The sequence below is a fragment of the Aulonocara sp. 'chitande type north' Nkhata Bay genome, linkage group LG9, assembly GCF_057382095.1.
Source record: "Aulonocara sp. 'chitande type north' Nkhata Bay isolate Kocher_YH1m ecotype deep benthic linkage group LG9, A_spYH_male_GT1.1, whole genome shotgun sequence".
NCBI classification, from domain to species: domain Eukaryota; kingdom Metazoa; phylum Chordata; class Actinopteri; order Cichliformes; family Cichlidae; genus Aulonocara; species Aulonocara sp. 'chitande type north' Nkhata Bay.
The window spans coordinates 9,156,105-9,177,208 of record NC_141352.1 but is presented as its reverse complement, the minus strand read 5'-3'; the positions used below and the strand labels follow the sequence as shown (position 1 = coordinate 9,177,208).

The 21,104-nt window shown below is 41.0% G+C and overlaps 1 protein-coding gene across 1 annotated transcript; it reads left to right on the top strand.

Moving 5' to 3' along the window:
- The first annotated feature begins 4,354 nt into the window (after positions 1-4,354).
- Positions 4,355-20,888, top strand: LOC147321589 (uncharacterized). Its single transcript, XM_086305701.1, has 4 exons — positions 4,355-4,398; positions 7,243-7,348; positions 16,909-17,673; positions 19,087-20,888. The coding sequence occupies exons 2-4, from the start codon at positions 7,331-7,333 to the stop codon at positions 19,639-19,641; spliced, it is 1,338 nt and encodes a 445-aa protein (XP_086161827.1). The 5' UTR covers positions 4,355-4,398; positions 7,243-7,330; the 3' UTR covers positions 19,642-20,888.
- Positions 20,889-21,104: the final 216 nt, after the last annotated feature.

The window sequence follows — 21,104 nt, the reverse complement described above, 5'->3', positions numbered from 1 at the left end:
GAGAAATTTAATTGTGGAAATTGATAAACTAGATATGTCACATGTGAGCAAATGGGAATGGTTTAAATTCCAAGTTAAACAGGTAGCAATTCAAATTAGCAAATCCATTGCTAAACAGAAAAGACAGGAGCAACAAAGCATTATTGAAAGAATTAACAGGCTATGCTGCAAACAGGATTTATCTCTGGACGAACATATACAACTAAACACTTTTCAATCTCAACTAGACAAAATGTTCTTAGAGAAAGCCAATGGTGCCTATGTTCGTTCAAGAGCCCGGTGGATTGAGGAGGGTGAGAAAAACTCTTCCTACTTTTTTAATTTAGAAAAATACAGACAATCAAATAAGAAGATTCAATCACTGAATATCAAGGGGGTTTTGACTGAGGACCATGACAAAATAAACGTGGAAATACTTCATTTTTACAGTAACCTTTACAAGTCAACCTATTCAACGGAGAATGGCACTGTGTTTCTGGAAAGTCTTAGAGGCCTTAATGGGACATTGGATGTGGATATAAAGGTTCGTATGGAGAGTAAACTTGCAATCGAAGAGCTGGACAAGGCAATCGGACAAATGCCCAGGGGCAAATCACCAGGTATTGATGGGCTAACAGTGGAATTTTACTCCTTTTTCTGGCATGACATTAGATTAACTCTTTACAGTGCTTACTTAGAATGTATCTCATCAACTAATCTTTCACCTACAATGAAACAAGGTTTAATCACTTTAATTCCAAAACCCAACAAAGACAAACTACTTCTGGATAATTGGAGACCCATAACCCTTCTGTGTAATGATTATAAATTACTGGCTCATGTATATGCGAACCGCTTAAATGATTGTTTAACACATTTAGTGGATGAATGTCAGTCGGCGTTTATAAAAGGAAGACATATACACAATCACATTAGATTGATTTTTGATATGCTTGATTATCGCCAGTATATAAAGACAGAAAGCTTAGTGTTGTTTTTGGACTTTTATAAGGCTTTTGACACGGTTGAACATCCCTTCCTGCTTAAAGCCTTGAATTTCCTGGGTTTTGGGGATAACTTTTGTAATGTGATCAAAATTTTTTACAGTAAAATTTCTAGCTCTGTCTCGCTTAACCCTGGATTGACACCTAGGTTTGAAGTGCAGAGAGGTATCCGTCAGGGATGCCCTATTTCCCCCAAATTGTTCATATTAACCACTCAACTGCTGGCACTTATCATCCAAAAAGACCCTGATTTGTATGGTATTAACATTTTTGACAAGGAATTCAAAATAAGCCAGTTTGCTGACGATACTGCACTGTTTTTAAGAGATAAATCCATGGTAGCTAAAGCGCTTAACACTATCTCATTATTCTCCCAGGCGTCAGGACTATGTCTGAATATTAACAAATGTGAATTGTTACCTATTCACACGTGTTCTGATTCTAATATAGCTTCTATAAGAGTTGAACTGGAAGTTAAATATTTAGGTATAGTGATTTCTAAAAATATGTCCCGAAGAGAAGACAACAACATCTGCAATCGTATCGTCGACATGAAGAAATCCCTTAGTCGTTGGTTGACCAGGGATATCACTATATTTGGCAGAGTCATCCTTTCCAAAGCTGAAGGTATCTCTAAATTAATTTACCCATGTCATTCTCTTTATGTTTCTCCCCAAAATATTAGGAACGCCAACTCAATTATTTTTCAATTCCTATGGAAAAACAAAACCCACTATATTAAGAGATCACAGTTGGTTAAAGATTATGAGAAGGGTGGTGTCAGAGCCTTAGACTTTGAATCAATGATCGGAACTTTTAAGATCAACTGGCTCAGAGCTTGCTTATCTCAGTCTGATTCCATGTGGTTTCATATACCCAGATCTTTATTTAAGGAACTAGGAGGAATTGATTTTCTATTAAAATGTGACTTTGAGACTAGTAAAATACCTGTTACACTCTCTAATTTTCACAAACAGATTCTTCATTTTTGGAAAATGATGTTTACACACAACTTTTCTCCTCATATGTCGACCCTATGGAACAATAGAGTGATAACTGCTAACAAAAAGACATTATTTATCAGGAACTGGTTTGAGAGTGGTATCTTGTTTGTAACTGACTTGCTGGATTTGAGTGGTGCTCTATTGGATTACGTGTCTTTCTCAAAGAGACACAACTTTAATTGTCCATTAAAAGAATACAGAAAAGTTTGCTGTGCTATCCCTTTGGCCCTAAGGCAGCTGATACGCAACACAATGCTACACTCTGAGGTCAATCCAGCGCTGCCAAACCTAAAAATTGGTAACTGCATCCTAAATGATAGTAAATGTAACAATAAATTTATCAGTGTGAATTTTAAATCTATTCTTTTCCAGGGGTTTAACTCAGGTAGATATTTGCAGGCCCTTCATGGGGACCAGTCACTCATGGAAAAGGCGTTCTCAAAATTCATTCAGTGGCCTGTCTCCCCAAAAGTAAAAGAAACTCATTTCAAGATAATTAATAATATATATCCTGTGTCTGAATTTTTAAAGAGGAGGTTTAAATTTGAGGTTAACCAGTGTGCATTTTGTGATTCAGCCTGTGAAACATTACACCATTTGTTTTTCTCATGTCCTGTGTCAGCTGCCTTTTGGTTAGAACTACACAGCTGGTTATCCCTCAAGATCAAAGATATTCCCCAGTTTAGTATTTCTGATATTATTTTCTATATGGCTAAACAACATCCATCTGTCTCTACTGTGATTAACATTGTCATCCTGTTAGGTAAATACCATATACATTGTTGTAAATGGAGGAATAGAAAACCATCCTTTACTTGGTTCATCAATGACTTTAAACATTATTTCATGTCACTTAAAAAACTGAAGTCAAGCAGATTTGCCGCAATCTATGATGACATTTCCCATTTGCTACTGTTTTGATTATTACCTATATTGTGTATCAACCTGTGCTCCTTTTAATTTCTTCCCCATTAATACTGTGGATCTTTTGTCTAGCCCCCTCCCCCCATATCCTTGCTGTTAGTTTTGTTGTATTGACTATGTTCTTTTTTTTTTTTATCCTCCACGAGAGTTCATTTGCACTATAATGTATTATTTTGTTTGTGACTGTATTGTTCCAATTGTTAATTAAAAAAAAAAAAAACAAAAAACAAAAAAAAAACTACCCGATCCGTACCGGAAACCCGATCGGTACCCCGCATGCGCAAATCTTACGTCACTTCCTCTCTTTGCCAACATTGCGACATTCAATGTATTTGAATGATACGGTTAGCGCCCAGTTAGCTCCAAGCATTTCTCAACAGCTCTGCCTCCTTTTCGACTGCCCGGGACATTTAAACAATGGATAATCTGTATACAAAGAAATGCATGCTTTTCTCCTCAACAGAGAGCGTCCCCCGATTGAGCAACAGCGCCGTAAAATAAGAAGAATGGCGCCTAATTATAGAGTTAATAATGCAGACTTTGTAATATCTCACGTGTAGATTCATCAGCCAGATGAAGTGTTTACTGACAATTGGCAGTGATAGCGCACATCATCATCACTATTCCAACAATCCTCTCCTCACAGACGAGCATAAACACACTCGACTATCGCTAAATCAAATTTAACACACGTTTGTAATGACGATAATTCAGTTTATAATAGGGTTTATTCGCTCGGTCAGCAGGTGGCGGTATCCTCGTACACTGGGGAGTACACTGCCATTAAACGAACAGAAGAAGAAGAAAACATCTGCACATGCGCGGTACGGATCGGGTAGACCCGATTTGTACGGTCAGACTTTACACATGCGCAGTAAGGATCAGAGAGTCCTGATCCGTAACTATCTTTTTATTTTTCGTTTTTGTCCACATTGTACTGAAATGCTTCATTATTGCAAACATTTTAAGATATACTTGTTATTCTTAACATCTTAACAGATACTCTGACCCATAACTATCGTAAAACGCTACGACCGGAAGTAGAAACCTTTCGCGCATGCGGGGTACCGATCGGGTTTCCGGTACGGATCGGGTAGTGACACTCTTGTTGTAATTCGTTTAAAAAAAAAGGCTCGGCCTCTTTTTCGAGTCACGTGTCCAAACAGATTCGAATCAGAGCAGATAAGGAAGAAGGGGGCGGAGCAAAGTGTGTGCGCAGGAGAGGAGCCGAGCAGAGAGAGCTGCTTTTTCATGAAACGGGAGTAAAGTAGTGAACTTAGAGGAGAGAAACAAACTAAAGTATCGATCATAAACCACTACCAACGTCCTGATCGATATCTGCATCGATCTGCCCACCCTTGTCTCCTGGATCGTAGCTGAGATCAGCGTGAACCACGTGGGTCTCTGCTCCCTGATCTGTTTCCTGTGTTTGGAAAGAGTTGCAGCTTCATCGCGGAGTTTCTCTCGGTTTGTGGGCTCATCTAAAGGTAAGCACCGAGCTAACTTTACTGTGAGTTCAGTTCATGTTGAGTTTAGCTCCTGAATGAGGTCTTCTGCTGCTCTCCTCGGTGTCTGTTCACAGTTTATTGTGAACACGTTGAGAGAAGAGTGAGAGAGTGTTTGGAGAAAAACACCAACTAATCATTAGCTCAGCATGCTGGGAGAAGTTGGAGCAGAAAAGTCTTTTCATTGTCCCTGCAGCTGTTTTTCTGCCTGCACCAAACCTCTACAGCCTCGTTTCTATTTAAGTGATAACAGGAAGTCAGAGCGATCTGCTGCAGTATCAGGGTCACAATAACTTTATTGTCCAGCTGCTGTGGATGAACACATGAGAGGAAGTGAACTCCTACAAAGTCTCATTTTAATGAGTGTGGCTGCTGTAAAGTGATGTACAGGAAGATGTTAACAAAAACTAATGAAACAGACGAAAGTAAACAGTGTTCATATTTGAAAGCACAGAGAATAAAAATATATTGTGGTGGTTAATGTGCAGCTCTTTTTGATTTGGGAGAAGAAGAATGTTTTTAATCATGTTGTGGATTGAATGTTGGACATTATTTATTTATTTATTTTTGTCCACCTGTGGTTTATGATGGAGACTCTGATTCTCGTCCACCTGCTTTACCAAACCATGATTTGTTTATGTAGCACTTTGAAAACAACATGTTGCTTTGTGGGAGTAAGAGTCACGATTGTCATGTACCTGTCATGTATGGAGAGAACCCATGGAGGGTGGAGAGACTGTGATCACGTTTTGTTGGTAGAATCCGCAGCAGGAGCTGTTCAGCTGTGAATGGTTGGTGCAGTGGGGTCTTTAGGTCTGTGGTTGGTTCACCGTCTGATTGTTTTCCAGACAGAAGCAGAGTCATTAGCTGAAAACAGGTTTTGGAGTTTAGCCTCACTAAAGCTGAACTTTGCAACTGTCTCTGTCCCCACTCTGAAACACTTCCTGCCATGAAGTTCTGATGAAGCACCAAACTGCAGTTACTCAGTCAGTGGAGGTTCAGTAGTGCAGTTTCTCACCACTGTTGTTAACTGGAGGCTGACTATGGCGTTATTTTTGTGCCACTATTCTGAGCGCACGTAAAAAAAAAAAAAGTTTGCTGGTGCAAGTTTTGCATTTTGAGGAGAAATTTATTTTGAGTGAAGAAAAGCTGAATTTGAGTGAACAAAATTCATTCCTGCGTGCATTTTATTTTGCCATTATTTTTTCTAGGCATTGAAGCCATTAAACTAAACCAAAATGGTGGTAATATTAATTTTATCCGGGAAACAAAGAGAAGCATTTTGGATATTCCGCTTTAAGAGTCTGCACCCCACAGGTCTGAGTTTTTCTGAACTGAGCCTTTTTTATTTTTTGTTTTTATTCTAATTTTATTAGTTACATTATTCTCGCATGGGTAATGCGAGATGGCATGTTTATGGGTAATGTTTATTTAATTAATTTTATTCATTTTTTCAGCCAAAGAAGGAGTAGGATTCTCGACAGCTCATCTTAAGTCTACATTTTAGAGATTTTACATTTTAGAGACATAAATTAGGACCTTTTAACAAATCTGTTCCCGTGTGACGATGTCCTCTTGTTTTTTAATTCAACTGCTGGACCAACCTCCTTTTATTATTAAATACTGCCCTTTTGTCCCTTTTTTGTATATATTCATAGTATTCTTCTTATGTATTTCACACGTGTTATTTTGAGACAGGTGGGGATAATGTCTCCTCCCCCCTGTCATCATCATTAATGATCTAGTCCAGTATTTACTTAAGCGTGACTTAACCCAGAGCTTTCCAAAGTGTGGGGCCCGCCCCCAATTAACCAATACCTACCTGTTATATGTCAGTTGATCTATCTATGAAGTTTCGATTGGTTTGATTGATTTAAGCAATTTTCTACAATGTTTTACTATGACCTTGATGAAGGCCACAAGCCGAAACGCGTTGGTCAATTATTAAAGTTGTTCATCTTCCCTTAAGTGTTGCTGGAGTTCTTGCATTGTGGACTCCCAGGTATTTAAACCCTCGTGGGGGTTGTACCCTGAAAGGGTCATCGACCCACTGTTGACCATTGATTTATCAAAAGAGCAAATGTGTGTGTCATTATCAGCAGGTCCTGAGTGAAACTATTGTGAGACCCTGTTTCACTCTATCATGTGGCTCGGTGCTTCCTCCATGTAAAGTTTGGCTACAATGGGACACACTGGGGAGCTCACAGCACATCCATGTTTGTGTCTGTAGAAACCCTCGTTGTATTTAAAATATGTGGTGGTAAGGCAGAGGTCTAACAGTGTGCAGACCTGATCAGGGTGAAGCTGGTTCTGGTTTTAAGGAGCTGTCTTGATGTAGTTGTTTCCTGACAGTCTCCACTGCCTCGGTTGGGGGTGTACAAGTGAAAAGTGAGACCACATCAAAGGACACTCTGGTTTCATCTGGATCAAGTGTAAGTTTGTGGACCTTGTTGGTGAAGTCAGCAGAGTTTTTGATGTGATGGGGTGTGTTCCCCACAAGGGGAGCTAGGATGGTGATGAGGTGCTTGGAAATGTTGTAGGTGGCTCAGTTTATGCTGCTACCAATGAGCCTCAGTGGGACTCCTTCTTTGTATGTCTATGGAAGTTCATATACACAGGGTGCAGCATCCCCTGGGTAAAGGTGGTGGTATGCAGGGAGCTCAGTGGCTTTTTCAAGTTCTTGTTGCAGCTGATGACTTTCTTTTTGCTTCTGGGGTTTCACCTTGAAGCTTCATAGGTATTGTTGTCACTGAGTGTAGTAATGTTTATTTGCTCTGCTTCTTCTTGTCAGGGATAAAATACATATCTATACTTTTTGTGTCCCAGCTGAGTAACAGGAGGAGAAGAGTCTGGTGGAGCAGCAGAGGAACAGTTTCAGCCATTTGGACTCAGCTCAGCCACTACAGAGGAAACGATGACTTCAACACAGGAGGTGAGAAAAATATCTCAGTTACAGTGGGGCAAAAAAGTATTTAGTCAGCCACCGATTGTGCAAGTTCCCCCACCTAAAATGATGACAGAGGTCAGTAATTTGCAGCAGAGGTACACTTCAACTGTGAGAGACAGAATGTGAAAAAAAAATCCATGAATCCACATGGTAGGATTTGTAAAGAATTTATTCGTAAATCAGGGTGGAAAATAAGTATTTGGTCAATAACAAAAATACAACTCAATACTTTGTAACATAACCTTTGTTGGCAATAACAGAGGTCAAACGTTTACTATAGGTCTTTACCAGGTTTGCACACACAGTAGCTGGTATTTTGGCCCATTCCTCCATGCAGATCTTCTCGAGAGCAGTGATGTTTTGGGGCTGTCGCCGAGCAACACGGACTTTCAACTCCCGCCACAGATTTTCTATGGGGTTGAGGTCTGGAGACTGGCTAGGCCACTCCAGGACTTTCAAATGCTTCTTACGGAGCCACTCCTTTGTTGCCCGGGCGGTGTGTTTTGGATCATTGTCATGTTGGAAGACCCAGCCTCGTTTCATCTTCAAAGTTCTCACTGATGGAAGGAGGTTTTGGCTCAAAATCTCACGATACATGGCCCCATTCATTCTGTCCTTAACACGGATCAGTCGTCCTGTCCCCTTGGCAGAAAAACAGCCCCATAGCATGATGTTTCCACCCCCATGCTTCACAGTAGGTATGGTGTTCTTGGGATGCAACTCAGTATTCTTCTTCCTCCAAACACGACGAGTTGAGTTTATACCAAAAAGTTCTACTTTGGTTTCATCTGACCACATGACATTCTCCCAATCCTCTGCTGTATCATCCATGTGCTCTCTGGCAAACTTCAGACGGGCCTGGACATGCACTGGCTTCAGCAGCGGAACACGTCTGGCACTGCGGGATTTGATTCCCTGCCGTTGTAGTGTGTTACTGATGGTGACCTTTGTTACTTTGGTCCCAGCTCTCTGCAGGTCATTCACCAGGTCCCCCCGTGTGGTTCTGGGATCTTTGCTCACCGTTCTCATGATCAGTTTGACCCCACGGGATGAGATCTTGCGTGGAGCCCCAGATCGAGGGAGATTATCAGTGGTCTTGTATGTCTTCCATTTTCTGATGATTGCTCCCACAGTGGATTTTTTCACACCAAGCTGCTTGCCTATTGTAGATTCACTCTTCCCAGTCTGGTGCAGGTCTACAATACTTTTCCTGGTGTCCTTCGAAAGCTCTTTGGTCTTGGCCATGGCGGAGTTTGGAGTCTGACTGTTTGAGGCTGTGGACAGGTGTCTTTTATACAGATGATGAGTTCAAACAGGTGCCATTCATACAGGTAACGAGTGGGGGACAGAAAAGCTTCTTACAGAAGACGTTACAGGTCTGTGAGAGCCAGAGATTTTCCTTGTTTGAGGTGACCAAATACTTATTTTCCACCCTGATTTACGAATAAATTCTTTACAAATCCTACCATGTGGATTCATGGATTTTTTTTTTTCACATTCTGTCTCTCACAGTTGAAGTGTACCTCTGGTGCAAATTACTGACCTCTGTCATCATTTTAAGTGGGGGAACTTGCACAATCGGTGGCTGACTAAATACTTTTTTGCCCCACTGTACATCTATGGCTGTGCAACATGATGAAATGTATATCGAATGACGATATCTGTCTTTTATATTATGGGCTATCATTTGTTTCGTGGTGTTGCAATATACACCGTTTACAGCAATATTTATTTTTTTGTCTTTTATCACCTATGCAAGAATCACATGAAAGAGTACGGAGAGAGTTTACGGATGAGAAGCAAAAAAGAGCCGTCAAAATAAACCTTAGACTCAAACATGCTTTCCCCCGCAAGCGGCCATCTAATAAATACTCACAAAGAAGATGGCGGCCATTACAACTTGTGTCTAAAAATGTATAGCTTCATGCATCATCAAAACACTCGACTCCAGCTGCAGTGTCTTCAGCTGGGCGACATGTGTGAAATTCAGAGAATTTACAGAAAATGGATCATTTTGTGATCTACAGGGTGGGTCATTTATATGGATACACCATAATGACATGGGAATGGTTGGTGATATTAAAGTCTTTTGACATTGCCAGCCAAAAGATGAAACCTCTAGCTCTGCATTTAGTTGCTTCAATGCCTAGATGACCTTTGTGGACAATATTGGTGTATTCTTTGTGCAGGGATTGGGGAATATTAAATTCCATTCTTTTCTGAATTTTATAATATAAAAATTTAATATAAAGACTTTGGACTTTACTTTCCCCAATTTTTGCTTTAAGTTATTTTGTTATTTACATAATAATGTAAATAACCTAATAATTATCCTTATTGCTGTTTTAGAGGAGCGGTGCTTCAAAGGATAGTTGCAGATTTCTGTCAGAATCTGCAGATTATACAGTACAAGTAAAATGTTCACGTTGTCTTCCCAACAGTTTCACTGACATCTACACTGGATGGCCAGGAAGCCTTCGCGATGTCTTCTCAGATGCTTCTTCGGCGCTGATAATTGGCGTCTGTCTTGTGCCATCATGGTTATATATATATATATATATGTATTTCCGCTGCACGTCACACACCCTATGTTTCGATCAAAACACTCTGCTTCATTTCACTTTCTGTCTGCAGAATTACCACAGCAACTCAAACTGCAGAAAATGTTAAAGTGAAAAAAAAATCAATCTGGGTCATTTTGTCCCCAGTTATGTTTTTTTTTTCCACAATCAAAAGAAAAATGGCAGAGTTTTTTCTTCAGCACTTGTATTTTGTCAGACCGTTATTTGTCTTCCAGTCCCATGAGCACCTTCTGGAAGAACTCAAATGTGTAGCGAAGTGGCTTTGGGTAACTCGGATTGAGCCAGTAAATTAGCCCAGGCAAAAGTGCACACCTGCTCGCCAACATCTTCAAGGGAGTCATCAGGCTGTGCTCCTTTGTGGATTATTTTATAAACACCAAAAATCCATCCTCTCGAGCTCTTCAGCTTCCATCATGTTGAAATCCTAAAAAGGACAGAAATATTTTAAATCCGTTGTATTTTGGTCATCGCATCATCTGTCTATTCACTCCATTTTAGATAAATGGTCCAAACTACCCTGATTACACAGATCCCTGAATGAGACTGAGGAGAACAGACCAAAGAAAAGTGTGGATTTAAGACTATCACCAAATAAAGACCAAGAAAAAGAGAAATGAAACATGGAGAGAGGGCAGAAGGAGCATGCAGCGGTGCACACCGTTAAGGCCGGTTCACACGGTCGAGAGAGTTCCAGACCGCACACGTATCGAATGACAAAAACAAAACTAAGAAATGGACACTTGTGGGTGCCCCTACCATCTGTGGTGTATGGCCACACAACGCTAACGAAACACCCTATGAGCACATTTTTCTTGCGAACATTCCCCGGGCAAACAGGAAGTCTCAACCCCTCTTGAGATAAAATGTGACTTTGGAGTAAATAACCAAGTTGGCCATGATGTGGGAGGTCAGTGCCACGGGCCTGTAATCCTGGGGGCCACTGGGACATGGCGTCTTTGGTACAGGGACGAGGCATGATGTCTTCCACATCACCGGGACCCTCTGCAGACTCAGACTCAGCATAAACAGTTTATGAAAGACTCCACACAGCTGGGGGGCACAGGTCTTGAGGACGAGGGGACTCACTCCGTCTGGTCCAGCAGACTTGCCTGAGTGAAGTCTCCTCATTTGCATCTCAACCTGGTATTGAGTGAAGGTGATGGGTGGGGGAGGGGTGTCAGGACTCTCACAGGAGGCAACATGTGAAGAGAGAGGCTGGCACAGTGGTGTGGCTCTGGATTCCAGGCTGACTGCAGGTGAGGTTGTGGGGGTGGGAGCAGACACTGTGGTGTCGAATCTATTGAAAAACAGATTCAACTCGTCGGCTCTATTCTCACCTCCCTCAGCTCCCCTGCTGTTGGTTGGCCTGAATCCAGTGATGGTCTTCATGCCCCTCCACACCTCTCTCATTCTGTTCTGCTGGAGTTTCCACTCCAGCTTCCTCCTGTAATTGTCCTTAGCCTCTCTGATCTTGTCCTTTAGTAACACCTGGATCTTCCTCACCTCCTCTTTGTTGCCCCCTCTGAAAGTCCTCTTCTTGTTGTTGAGGAGGGCTTTGATGTCCTTAGTCACCCACGGCTTGTTATTTGGGTAACAATGAACAGTCTGAGCTGGAACAATGGAGTCGGTGCAGAAAGTTATGTAGTCTGTGATACACTCAGTAAGCCCATTGATGTCCTCGGCGTGAGGCTCACAGAGTGTTTCCCAGTCGGTCACCTCGAAACAGCCCTGTAGTTCCGCTATTGCCTCCTCTGACCACCTCCTAACAGTCCTGGTGGTCACAGGTTCCCTCCTCACAATTGGCACATAGCGGGGGGTGAGGTGAATCAGGTTATGATCTGACCTACCAAGTGGGGGGAGGGAGGAGGAGCTGTATGCATCCTTGACGTTAGCATACAGTAAGTCTAAAGTTTTCTCTCCCCTGGTGGGACAGTCCACATATTGTTTGAATGTTGGTAGTGTATTGTCCAGTGATACATGGTTGAAGTCACCCGAGATCACAATAAAGGCACTCGGGTGCTGAGTCTGTAGCCGAGCTATGGCAGAGTGGATAGTGTCACATGCAGCTGTGGGGTTAGCAGAGGGAGGAACATAAACAGCCACCAAGATGACGTGAGAGAATTCCCTGGGTAAATAATACGGCCTGAGTCCAACAGCACACAGTTCAGTGTCCGGGCAACAAATCCTTTCTTTTATTGTTATGTTGGCAGGGTTACACCACCGGTTGTTAACTAGAACAGCAAGCCCACCTCCTTTCCGCTTACCGCTAGCGATGCTGTCCCTGTCCGCCCGAACAGTGTGGAAGCCTTCCACGGAAGCATTCTCATCGGGAATGTCCTGGTGCATCCATGATTCGGTGAAACACATCAGGCTACACTCTCGGTACTCCCTCTGACTCCGTACCAGTGCTGAGAGCTCGTCGATTTTAATTGCCAACGATCGCACATTTCCCATCACGATAGACGGCAGACACGGTTTAAACCTCCTCCTCGCTTCGAGCCTCCGCTGTCTCACCGTCACCTTTTTTCTTCTCTTCTGTCCTTGACCTCTGCATCCCCGATGTGTTTTCCTCCAAATTTCAGCTGGTACTTCTGCGGGCCTGGCCAGCGAGCCGGCCGGCATCAGGGCGATCAGCTGATCTCTGGAGTAAACAGTCCGTGCGTGTAGGAGATGTGCCGCGGTCCCGTTCCATGATAAAAGTAACAGTTCCACGGCCACCAGAAGAACAAAAACTCTCTCAATCCACATGATTGAGTAAGAGATAGAAAATGGAGGAAAATACAAGTCAGAAAAAAAAAAGAATACGTAAGAAAAAAGAGCTAAACTAGGAGAAAAGCAGGAGCGACTGTAACAGGCTGCACGCTGGTTGGCGCATGCGCACTAGCTGTCACAGTAATGTAACATAGCCTGCTAGTTGAAAATCTAGATGTATGGTTTTTAACTGGATGCACAGCAGACACCTACTTTCACAAATGTCTGCTTTTCCAAAATATACTAAAGGGAAAAGCAGCTTTTATTCCAATATTTTAAGTGACAGTGTGCAGTTTTCTGCCATTGGGAGTCCACTGATTCCGATACATTGGGTCGTGGAATACGCTGCTTTAGCGTGGTGTACCACCCGAAAGTAGGAAGAAAAGTGTAGTTGCATAGGAGTGTTGTTCAGAAGGAATCAAAAATATTTCAATAGATATTAATGACAAAAACTACACACTGTCATATTTATATGAGGTATGCGGGCTACCACCACATTTGCAGTATTTATACCAAGTTTGAGTGAAAAAAATAATCGACTGTGTCACTGAGTTGTGGCAAAATGTGCTATTTGGAGTTCTAATGAAATTTTAAACACAGATTGGGGAATATTCAGATGTGCAGTAACGTTGAATATGCAAACAAATGTTTCCAATGCTAGCAAAATGCTAAAACCTACAGAACACATACGGCCCATATATTTACCGGAAAATATAAAGCCTATATTTTTATCAGAAAAATATACCCCATATATTATCACAAAGTACTAGTTAAATTATATTCTATTAAAAATACGAAGAAATTACCATAACTCCAACGGATGAATCGCGATTAATCCCTCTTTCCAGACACGTGGCCAAAGCACACTGTGGCATAGATGAAGAAGGTCAATGCGTATGCGCGAAGATTTTTTTTCATTCTCTGCGCATGCTCATAAAGGATGTGGAAAGGGCTCTTTGGATTTAATTAAATGTGTTCAATGAATTGGAAATATCACTATTATTTAACATTAAAACGGTTTACAATTGATTAAATCAAATGTAAAAATATTAATTACACCCACAAGATTAACAATTTTAAGTATATTGAACATAAAACCATACATACAGAATCTACATTCACACAGAAAAGCCACAGAAATTACAAGAAAATACAGCAAACATTTAAATAACAATAAAAGCAGTTGAAGAGTTTCTGCAGTGATCAATATTTCTTCAACAGTAGAATTTTCAGAGTTTGTAGGGGTGCTTGAAAGCCTTGAAAATCCTTGGATTTTAATAGTCCTTTCAAGGTGTAAAAAGTGCTTGAACTTTAGATGTGGTGCTTAAAATGGGTTGAAATTGGAACTGCATTTCATTCACCACAAATAACTATCTGATTGAATATTTTTCTTAACAGAGAAATAAAATGAGTCGCAAAGTCTAGAAACAAAATTTCTGCTCCTGATCTGCCTTGCACCTCTCCATGTCTGGAACAAAGATTTGCACCTTTTCACAATGGGGAAGTTTACGTGAGTCCTAGAAAATAATTTTCGACTATGTGTATGTAACACATGCAAGTTTTTTGCATTGCATGCTCCCATGGACATATGCTGATATGGAGAAGGAGCTTTTAGCCATGGTATTCGCCTGCACAAAATTTAAAGATTCTGTCTATGGAAAGGCGACAATTGTCAAAGCAATTGACCACCAACCCCTGGTGACCGTAATGAAAAAAGCCCATCCATGTCACCCCTGCCTGGCTCCAGGGGATGTTACTCCGACTACAGAGTTATGACATCCGCCTAGTCTACAAAAAAGGAAAGCACATGTATCTTGCTGACACCCTTTTCTAGAGCTCCACTCGCTCCGTTGTCACAAAGCCGAGTTGAACACACTGATTATGAAGTGATGACAGTGAGTGATGTGCTACAAGCCCTCAGCACAGTCATCCAGCGAGGATAGCCCATCAGAGACAGCCAAGTCAACCCCGCTCTAGCCCCTTTTTTCCATACAGGGATGAGCTCAGCGTGGAGGATTTCCCAATCCCTGCACAAAGAATACACCAATATTGTCCACAAAGTACATCTAGGCATTGAAGCAACTAAATGCAGAGCTAAAGGTTTCATCTTTTGGCTGGCAATGTCAAAAGACATCACGGAAGAGCTGCACTCTTGCACAGTGTGCAGCAGCACTAATGCGCATCAGAAGACAGAACCTCTACAGACCTCCCGAAATTTTCACCTGGCATGGAAAACAATACCAGGTCCATGTAGATTCCTGTTCAAGATGGATTGAGATCAACCTTCTCGGTCACTCAACCACAGCAGCGGTGCACCACACATGCTCATTACTGACAATGGCAGACAGTACACAAGTCAGCAGTTCAACGAGTTTGCGAAGCAACTGGACTTCACTCATTCGACCAGAGTTTCCACAGTCAAATGGTCTTGCTGAGAGAGCAGTACATAGTGAGAAACAACTCATGGAGAAATCACAGAGAAATTGGACTGACTTTTTCTTGACTTCTTAAACCTTAGAAACATTCCCTGCAACACTAGTCTCCCCTGACAAACGTCTCATGTCTCATCAGACACGCGCAGGGATTACTGTGTGCAGCAAGCTTTTAGAGCTCGTCACAAAGGATCTCAGGGCAGATCAGTGACCGACTTTGTGTCAAAAGTCTCACACTAAAATGTCATGGGACAGGTCCAGCTGCACACTACAGCCATTGCAAGAAGGACAAGTGGTCTGAATGCAGACAGAAAAAGGCTCTGACAAGCTAGGAACTGTAGGAAGGAAGAGCAACGAGCCACGATCCTACATCATCCAGATCGACAGAAGAACCTACAGGAGGAATCGCTGCCACATCCTCCCAATGGCAGATCCGCCGCCGCCATAGCTCCATGACTATGACCCTGAGTGCCAGGACACCAACCATTCTGGATAGTTCTACACTCGCACTGCAAGCACCACACACGCTCAAATGAAGACTCACAGAGCGCATCATCTCCCAAGCCTGTGCAAATACCCGACCAAGAGATTGTAAACCAGGCGTCATACATTACATGTGCAGGTCACATCTGCAGACCTAACCCAAGATAAACACAATGGCATCACATGTATGTATAATCAGTCTAAAGTCAATATGTTGAGAAATGAAGTTGACTGGGTGTTTGCATTTCTAATGATTGGTGCTGTACTGAGGTATGGGGTTTGTCCAACCATAAACACTGTTAGGTTAAAATTCACTTTAAAAAAATAACGTCTAGAAAGACTGAAAGCTAAATGGAAAGGATGTAGATCATTTGGTTAAATTATCATTTTACATCATTTGTCTGTTATGAGCCACCGTACCTGTGTGGGCTAATCCAATTGGAACAGTATGTGGGGGTTACATGCATGCAATACACATACATGTGGTTATTGACTTATACCACCTCACAAGACAACCACAGTGCCGTTTTCTTGTTTTGTGGGGTTGGGGTGTTTTTGTTTTTTTCAATGTGACATGAATATCTCAACATGTTGATTTGTTCACATTTGCACATCTTCATTTTTAACTGAGTTCATACACTATATACATACAAGACGACCTTTTCCCTTTGCAGTGTTTTTGTGTGGTGCGTTTTTGTAAGTTTTAACAAAAAGGGAACAAAAGCGTTTAAGTCAACCAAGGATGATTTCTTTTAATTTTCACATGGTCTTACCAGGGTTGATGTGACGTGAAACATACATTGTTATTTTTATGTTTAGTGTTGTGCTGAAAGGGCTTCAAAATGGACCTTAAAAGTGCTTAAAGAGGTGATGGCAGCCTCGCTTCTGTCAGTCTGCCCCAGGGCAGCCGTGGCTACAAGTGTAGCTGCCTCCACCAGTGTGTGAATGTGAGAGTGAATGAATAGTGGCATTGTAAAGCGCTTTGAGAGCCCCGAAAAGTGCTATATAAATGCAATCTATTATTATTATTATTATTAGTATTATTATTAGTATTATTATTATTATTAGTATTATTATTAGTATTAGTGTTTAAATTTTACTCTAAAAAAGGCGTATGAACCCTGCATTTTAAGTACAACTCTCATTGTAGCATCTGATTATAATGTGATACTATCACCAACACACCTACAATGTTTTTGTTAACATCTTTGATTCAACTAATGGAGGGAGTTGGAAAGTTCAGTTTGTTCCACGACTGCATTTTACTCACTGTCTGTTTGTATCTCTGTCACCTCAGGACCAACATGGAGCAAGAAGTCAGGACTCTCAGGAGGCTGATGAACTTCAAAGACAGAAAAGAGAAAAGAAATACACCTGTGAGGAGTGTGGGAAGGATTTTAGCCGTTCTGGCAACTTAAAAACACACCAATTCGTCCACAGTGGACTTAAACCGTACATCTGTGATCGTTGTGGTAAAGCTTTTAATCACAGAAGCCACTTACGACGTCATCAAGTTATTCACTCTGGAATGAAAGCGTACAGCTGTGAGTTGTGTGGTAAAGCTTTTGCTGACAATGGAAGTTTACAGAGTCATCTATTTACCCACTCTGGAGTTAAACCATACAGCTGTGATCAGTGTGGTAAAGCTTTTGCTCATAGTAGAAGCTTAAAGAGTCATCTAGTTACCCACTCTGGAATTAAGGCATACAGTTGTGATCAGTGTGGTAAAGCTTTTGCTTGCAGTAAGTACTTACAAAGGCATCTAGTTACCCACTCTGGAATTAAGGCGTACAGCTGCGACATTTGTGGAAAAACCTTCCGCTGGCCACTCAGCCGTAATATTCACCGACGCATTCACACCAAAAAAGATTTTTGCTTCTGTGATCAGTGTGGCAAAACCTTTGTGGCATACAAATATTTACAGCAGCACATGTTTAGCCACACTGAGGAGAGACCTCATAAATGTGACCTGTGTGAGAAGACCTTTAAAGAGACACGTTCCCTGAGACAACATCAACACATTCACACCAGAAAGAAACTCTACAAGTGCACTTACTGTGAGGTATGTATTTTTCTTTGTACAGTCACACTTATTTTGAAGTATTTTGTGAATTGATTTTAATTTCAAAGCTAAATGAGACATGAAAACCTCATGTACAGAATATTCAGTCAAATCTGAGACAAATCTCCTGAAATTATCCTGATGTTGGAAAAAACGTAAAGTTTTAAGTTTCTCACCTTTCTGTCTAACATTCACACTCCAATGGATGCATCGGAGAGCAGCTTGAGAGTTAATATCTTGTGACCAATGTTGTTTTCCACTACACATTACAGAATACATGCCCCAAAAAGTAGTTTGTAACGTATTCCATTACATTACTCATTTAGAGTAATGTAACGTAACTTAAATGTGCTGTGGGCCATCATCTCACTGGAGGGCCACTTCAGTGTTCAAGCAGTACAAAAAAGCAATTAAAAACACCAACAAATATTTCCAGAAAATGTGGAGGGCTTTTTTAAAAATTCAAATGCAACTTTTTCTAGTTCAGTTTTGAGATCCCTTCCCAGATGCCTTAACGTTGACTCACACCCTGGGCCATCTGACCTCAGGAAATCACATGATGGGGTGGGGCTAGGTTTCACAATGAGCTCGCCCGAAATCCTGGCTGATTGTGACCCACACCCGTTTTCACACTGTACTCATGATTAGGTAGAAGATCATCAGGGGGTCCTTTTATCTCTGTTTGGGGGGAAACTCCCACGGGGTTTAAATCTGGGACTCTCCACCATTTGACACTAGAACTGAAGAAGCTTCTCGGATGAGAGGTGAAACGTCTTCAAGCAACCTAAAGAAGTCCGGACGCTTTTCTTTCCAAGCTCCTTAGACAACAGGATTTTGAACTTTATCGTGACAGGTTTATGTGGAAAATAAACAAGCTGACGGCGGAGTCGCACAATGGTTTCACTAACGGTGGTTTTCCTAACGAAAGTATGCATAAAAACATTCATTTGTCCATCCATAGTGTGGTTATTTTAATCTCATACAACCTGGACATCACAATTTCGATTGTTTACACCAAAATTTAAAAAAACATTTGCTCTACAAAGGCCTGATATCAACTTAAAGTACACTATACTGCCACTTTTCTATCACATGTCCTGTTATGTGGATGTCATTTTTCTCAGAAACAAAAGTCAGATAAAAGAAATAATTAGGTAATTCTTTGTTTTTACATTCTTTAGGTCCCAATCAGCACAAATAGCAAAGAGAAATTGAAAATGTATGCCATGAAAGAGTGTCTTAGGAGGTTAAATAAAAGAGCAAGAGAGAACTTCAAGAGATTGATATAGCCTCTAGAGCGACCATCAAATCGATTAAAAAATATTGCCGTGAACAGCTGGTTTTGCATACAATATGAAACGATAGATGTTTTAATATCATCATAACTTACACTGTGTTTGTGTCTTTGTTTAGAAGCAGAGCGACACAGATGGATCCAGTTCTCAACCCTGTCGTCGCTGTGGTGGTGGGAAAGCGTTTCATTGTGACCTTTGTGGAAAAACTTTCAATCATCCAGATAGCCTAAAACTACATCAACGTAGACACACTGGAGACAACATGAATTACTGCAAAGAGTGTGGGAGAGGCTTCCCCACATCAAGTGAATTAAAAAAACATTATCTTTATCACAGTGGCGTTAAAAAGCACGTCTGTGACCAGTGTGGTTCATCTTTCTTCACTGCAAATCAGCTTAAAGACCATAAAAGAGTCCACACAGGAGAGAAACCATATAAGTGCAGACACTGTGACAAAAGCTTCTCAAGTTCAGGCCATCGTAATGTTCATGAAGATGCACACATTGAAGGGAACTTCAGCTGTGACCAGTGTGACAAGAGCTTCAAGAATCTCAGTTCATACTCCGCACACAAACGATCCCACGCTGTAAATAAACTGTTTCACTGTTACAAATGTGCCAAAACGTTCACTTCATTATCTGCTCTGTGCAAACATCAGCGTGATCATGCATGACTGAAATCACTGGATCACAATGAATCTGACGAGACAGAAAGATCCTCTTCTGGTTTCAGGGTCAGACTTAAAAACCTTGAGATCAGGCTCCACAGAGTTCAGGTGGAGTCTCCTGTAAAAAAGTGTGTCAGCTGATGTCACACTTGGATCTGATGAGGTAGCTCTGATTTCTGGACCTGCAGTGAATAATCCTGGATGTTAAACTAAGGAAGTTGCAAGTATAGATGTGCACATCAAGTGTTTTCTTTTTTCTTTGAGAGATTTTCATTCTGTAAAAGAAACTTTAATGTTGAAAATGTTTGTCCTATAGAAAATAAGAGAGGAGAGTTGTTGATTCTTGTTTAACTCTTATCTGAATAGCACTTACCTGAGTGCCTTGCCACCTGTTAGCCTACTTCCTAGGCCTTATTCCTTGAAGAAAAGACTTCTCTGAAGAAGCACTTATACCTGAGTTAAGTCATTGTTTAATCACTCACCTTCACACGTTCTTTATTGTCAGATGTCTGCATATTGCTGATTAAACCTACTAAACATTTTAAACATCTTAAATTTAGAAGTTGGAATTATGGATATATAGATCAACTTAATTTTTCTTTGATAAATGTTGATGCTCTTTTTTTTAAAACCCACCTTGTTTTATTGTAATTTTATGTGTTATCTTTTTAAACTTTAATCTTAAATCCCTTTCTCCCAAAACCGCAAATAATTTCACACTAGTTGCTCTTACAGCACCCAATACAAACTTTAATTGTCAACCAGCTTTGAAACAAAAGCTGCTTTGACTTAATGTCCACAAAAAAGAATCTCAAGCTAAACTGGCAATGGGCTGTACTTCCATGTAGTACCAGTTTGTACCAGGAGATTGAGCAGTGAGTGTAATCTTTATTTAATCAGGCAAAGAACACATTCTTATTCACAGTGGCAGCAAAGAATTGTTAAGGTTAGCTGATGTGCAGCACATATCAGGACCATTGAAACGATCACAAAGACTACTTTTACTTAATTCAAATTCTATCAAACCTCTGCTTTTGGGTCCTCCTTTCACTTTAGTGTATTTACTGTATTCTTTAAATCCACGTGTAGTTTAGTGAATGCATTTTGAGCTGCGTGTTTTGCAGCTGTTTTCTTGTTGGGTTTGTATTGTGAAACAGTGATACTGTTAAAGCATTAGTTATATTTGATTAACTCCGTGTAAAGTTTCTTTTATAAAACAGTTTGATGTGAAAAATAAAGATATTGGTCTGACAACAAGTAGTTTGGGCCATGATTTCATGTTCAGATCAACTGTTGGTACAGGTGGAGGTTTATCAGAGGAGGAGAAGGAGGCTAGAGGGCAAGATCAAAGTAGCACGGAGGGAGGTTAGCCAACTAACGGAGTTGCAGAAAGGTGCGGCAAAGAAGGTGCCTAAGAAATACAGCAAGCTGTCCATACCTGAGGCCTTGGAAACTGCCAAGCAAAGACT

Excerpts from the sequence above, each read along its gene's own strand:
- LOC147321589 (XM_086305701.1), top strand. Across the intron at positions 17,674-19,086 it reads ACAAGTGCACTTACTGTGAG|AAGCAGAGCGACACAGATGG; the intron begins GTATGTATTTTT and ends GTCTTTGTTTAG.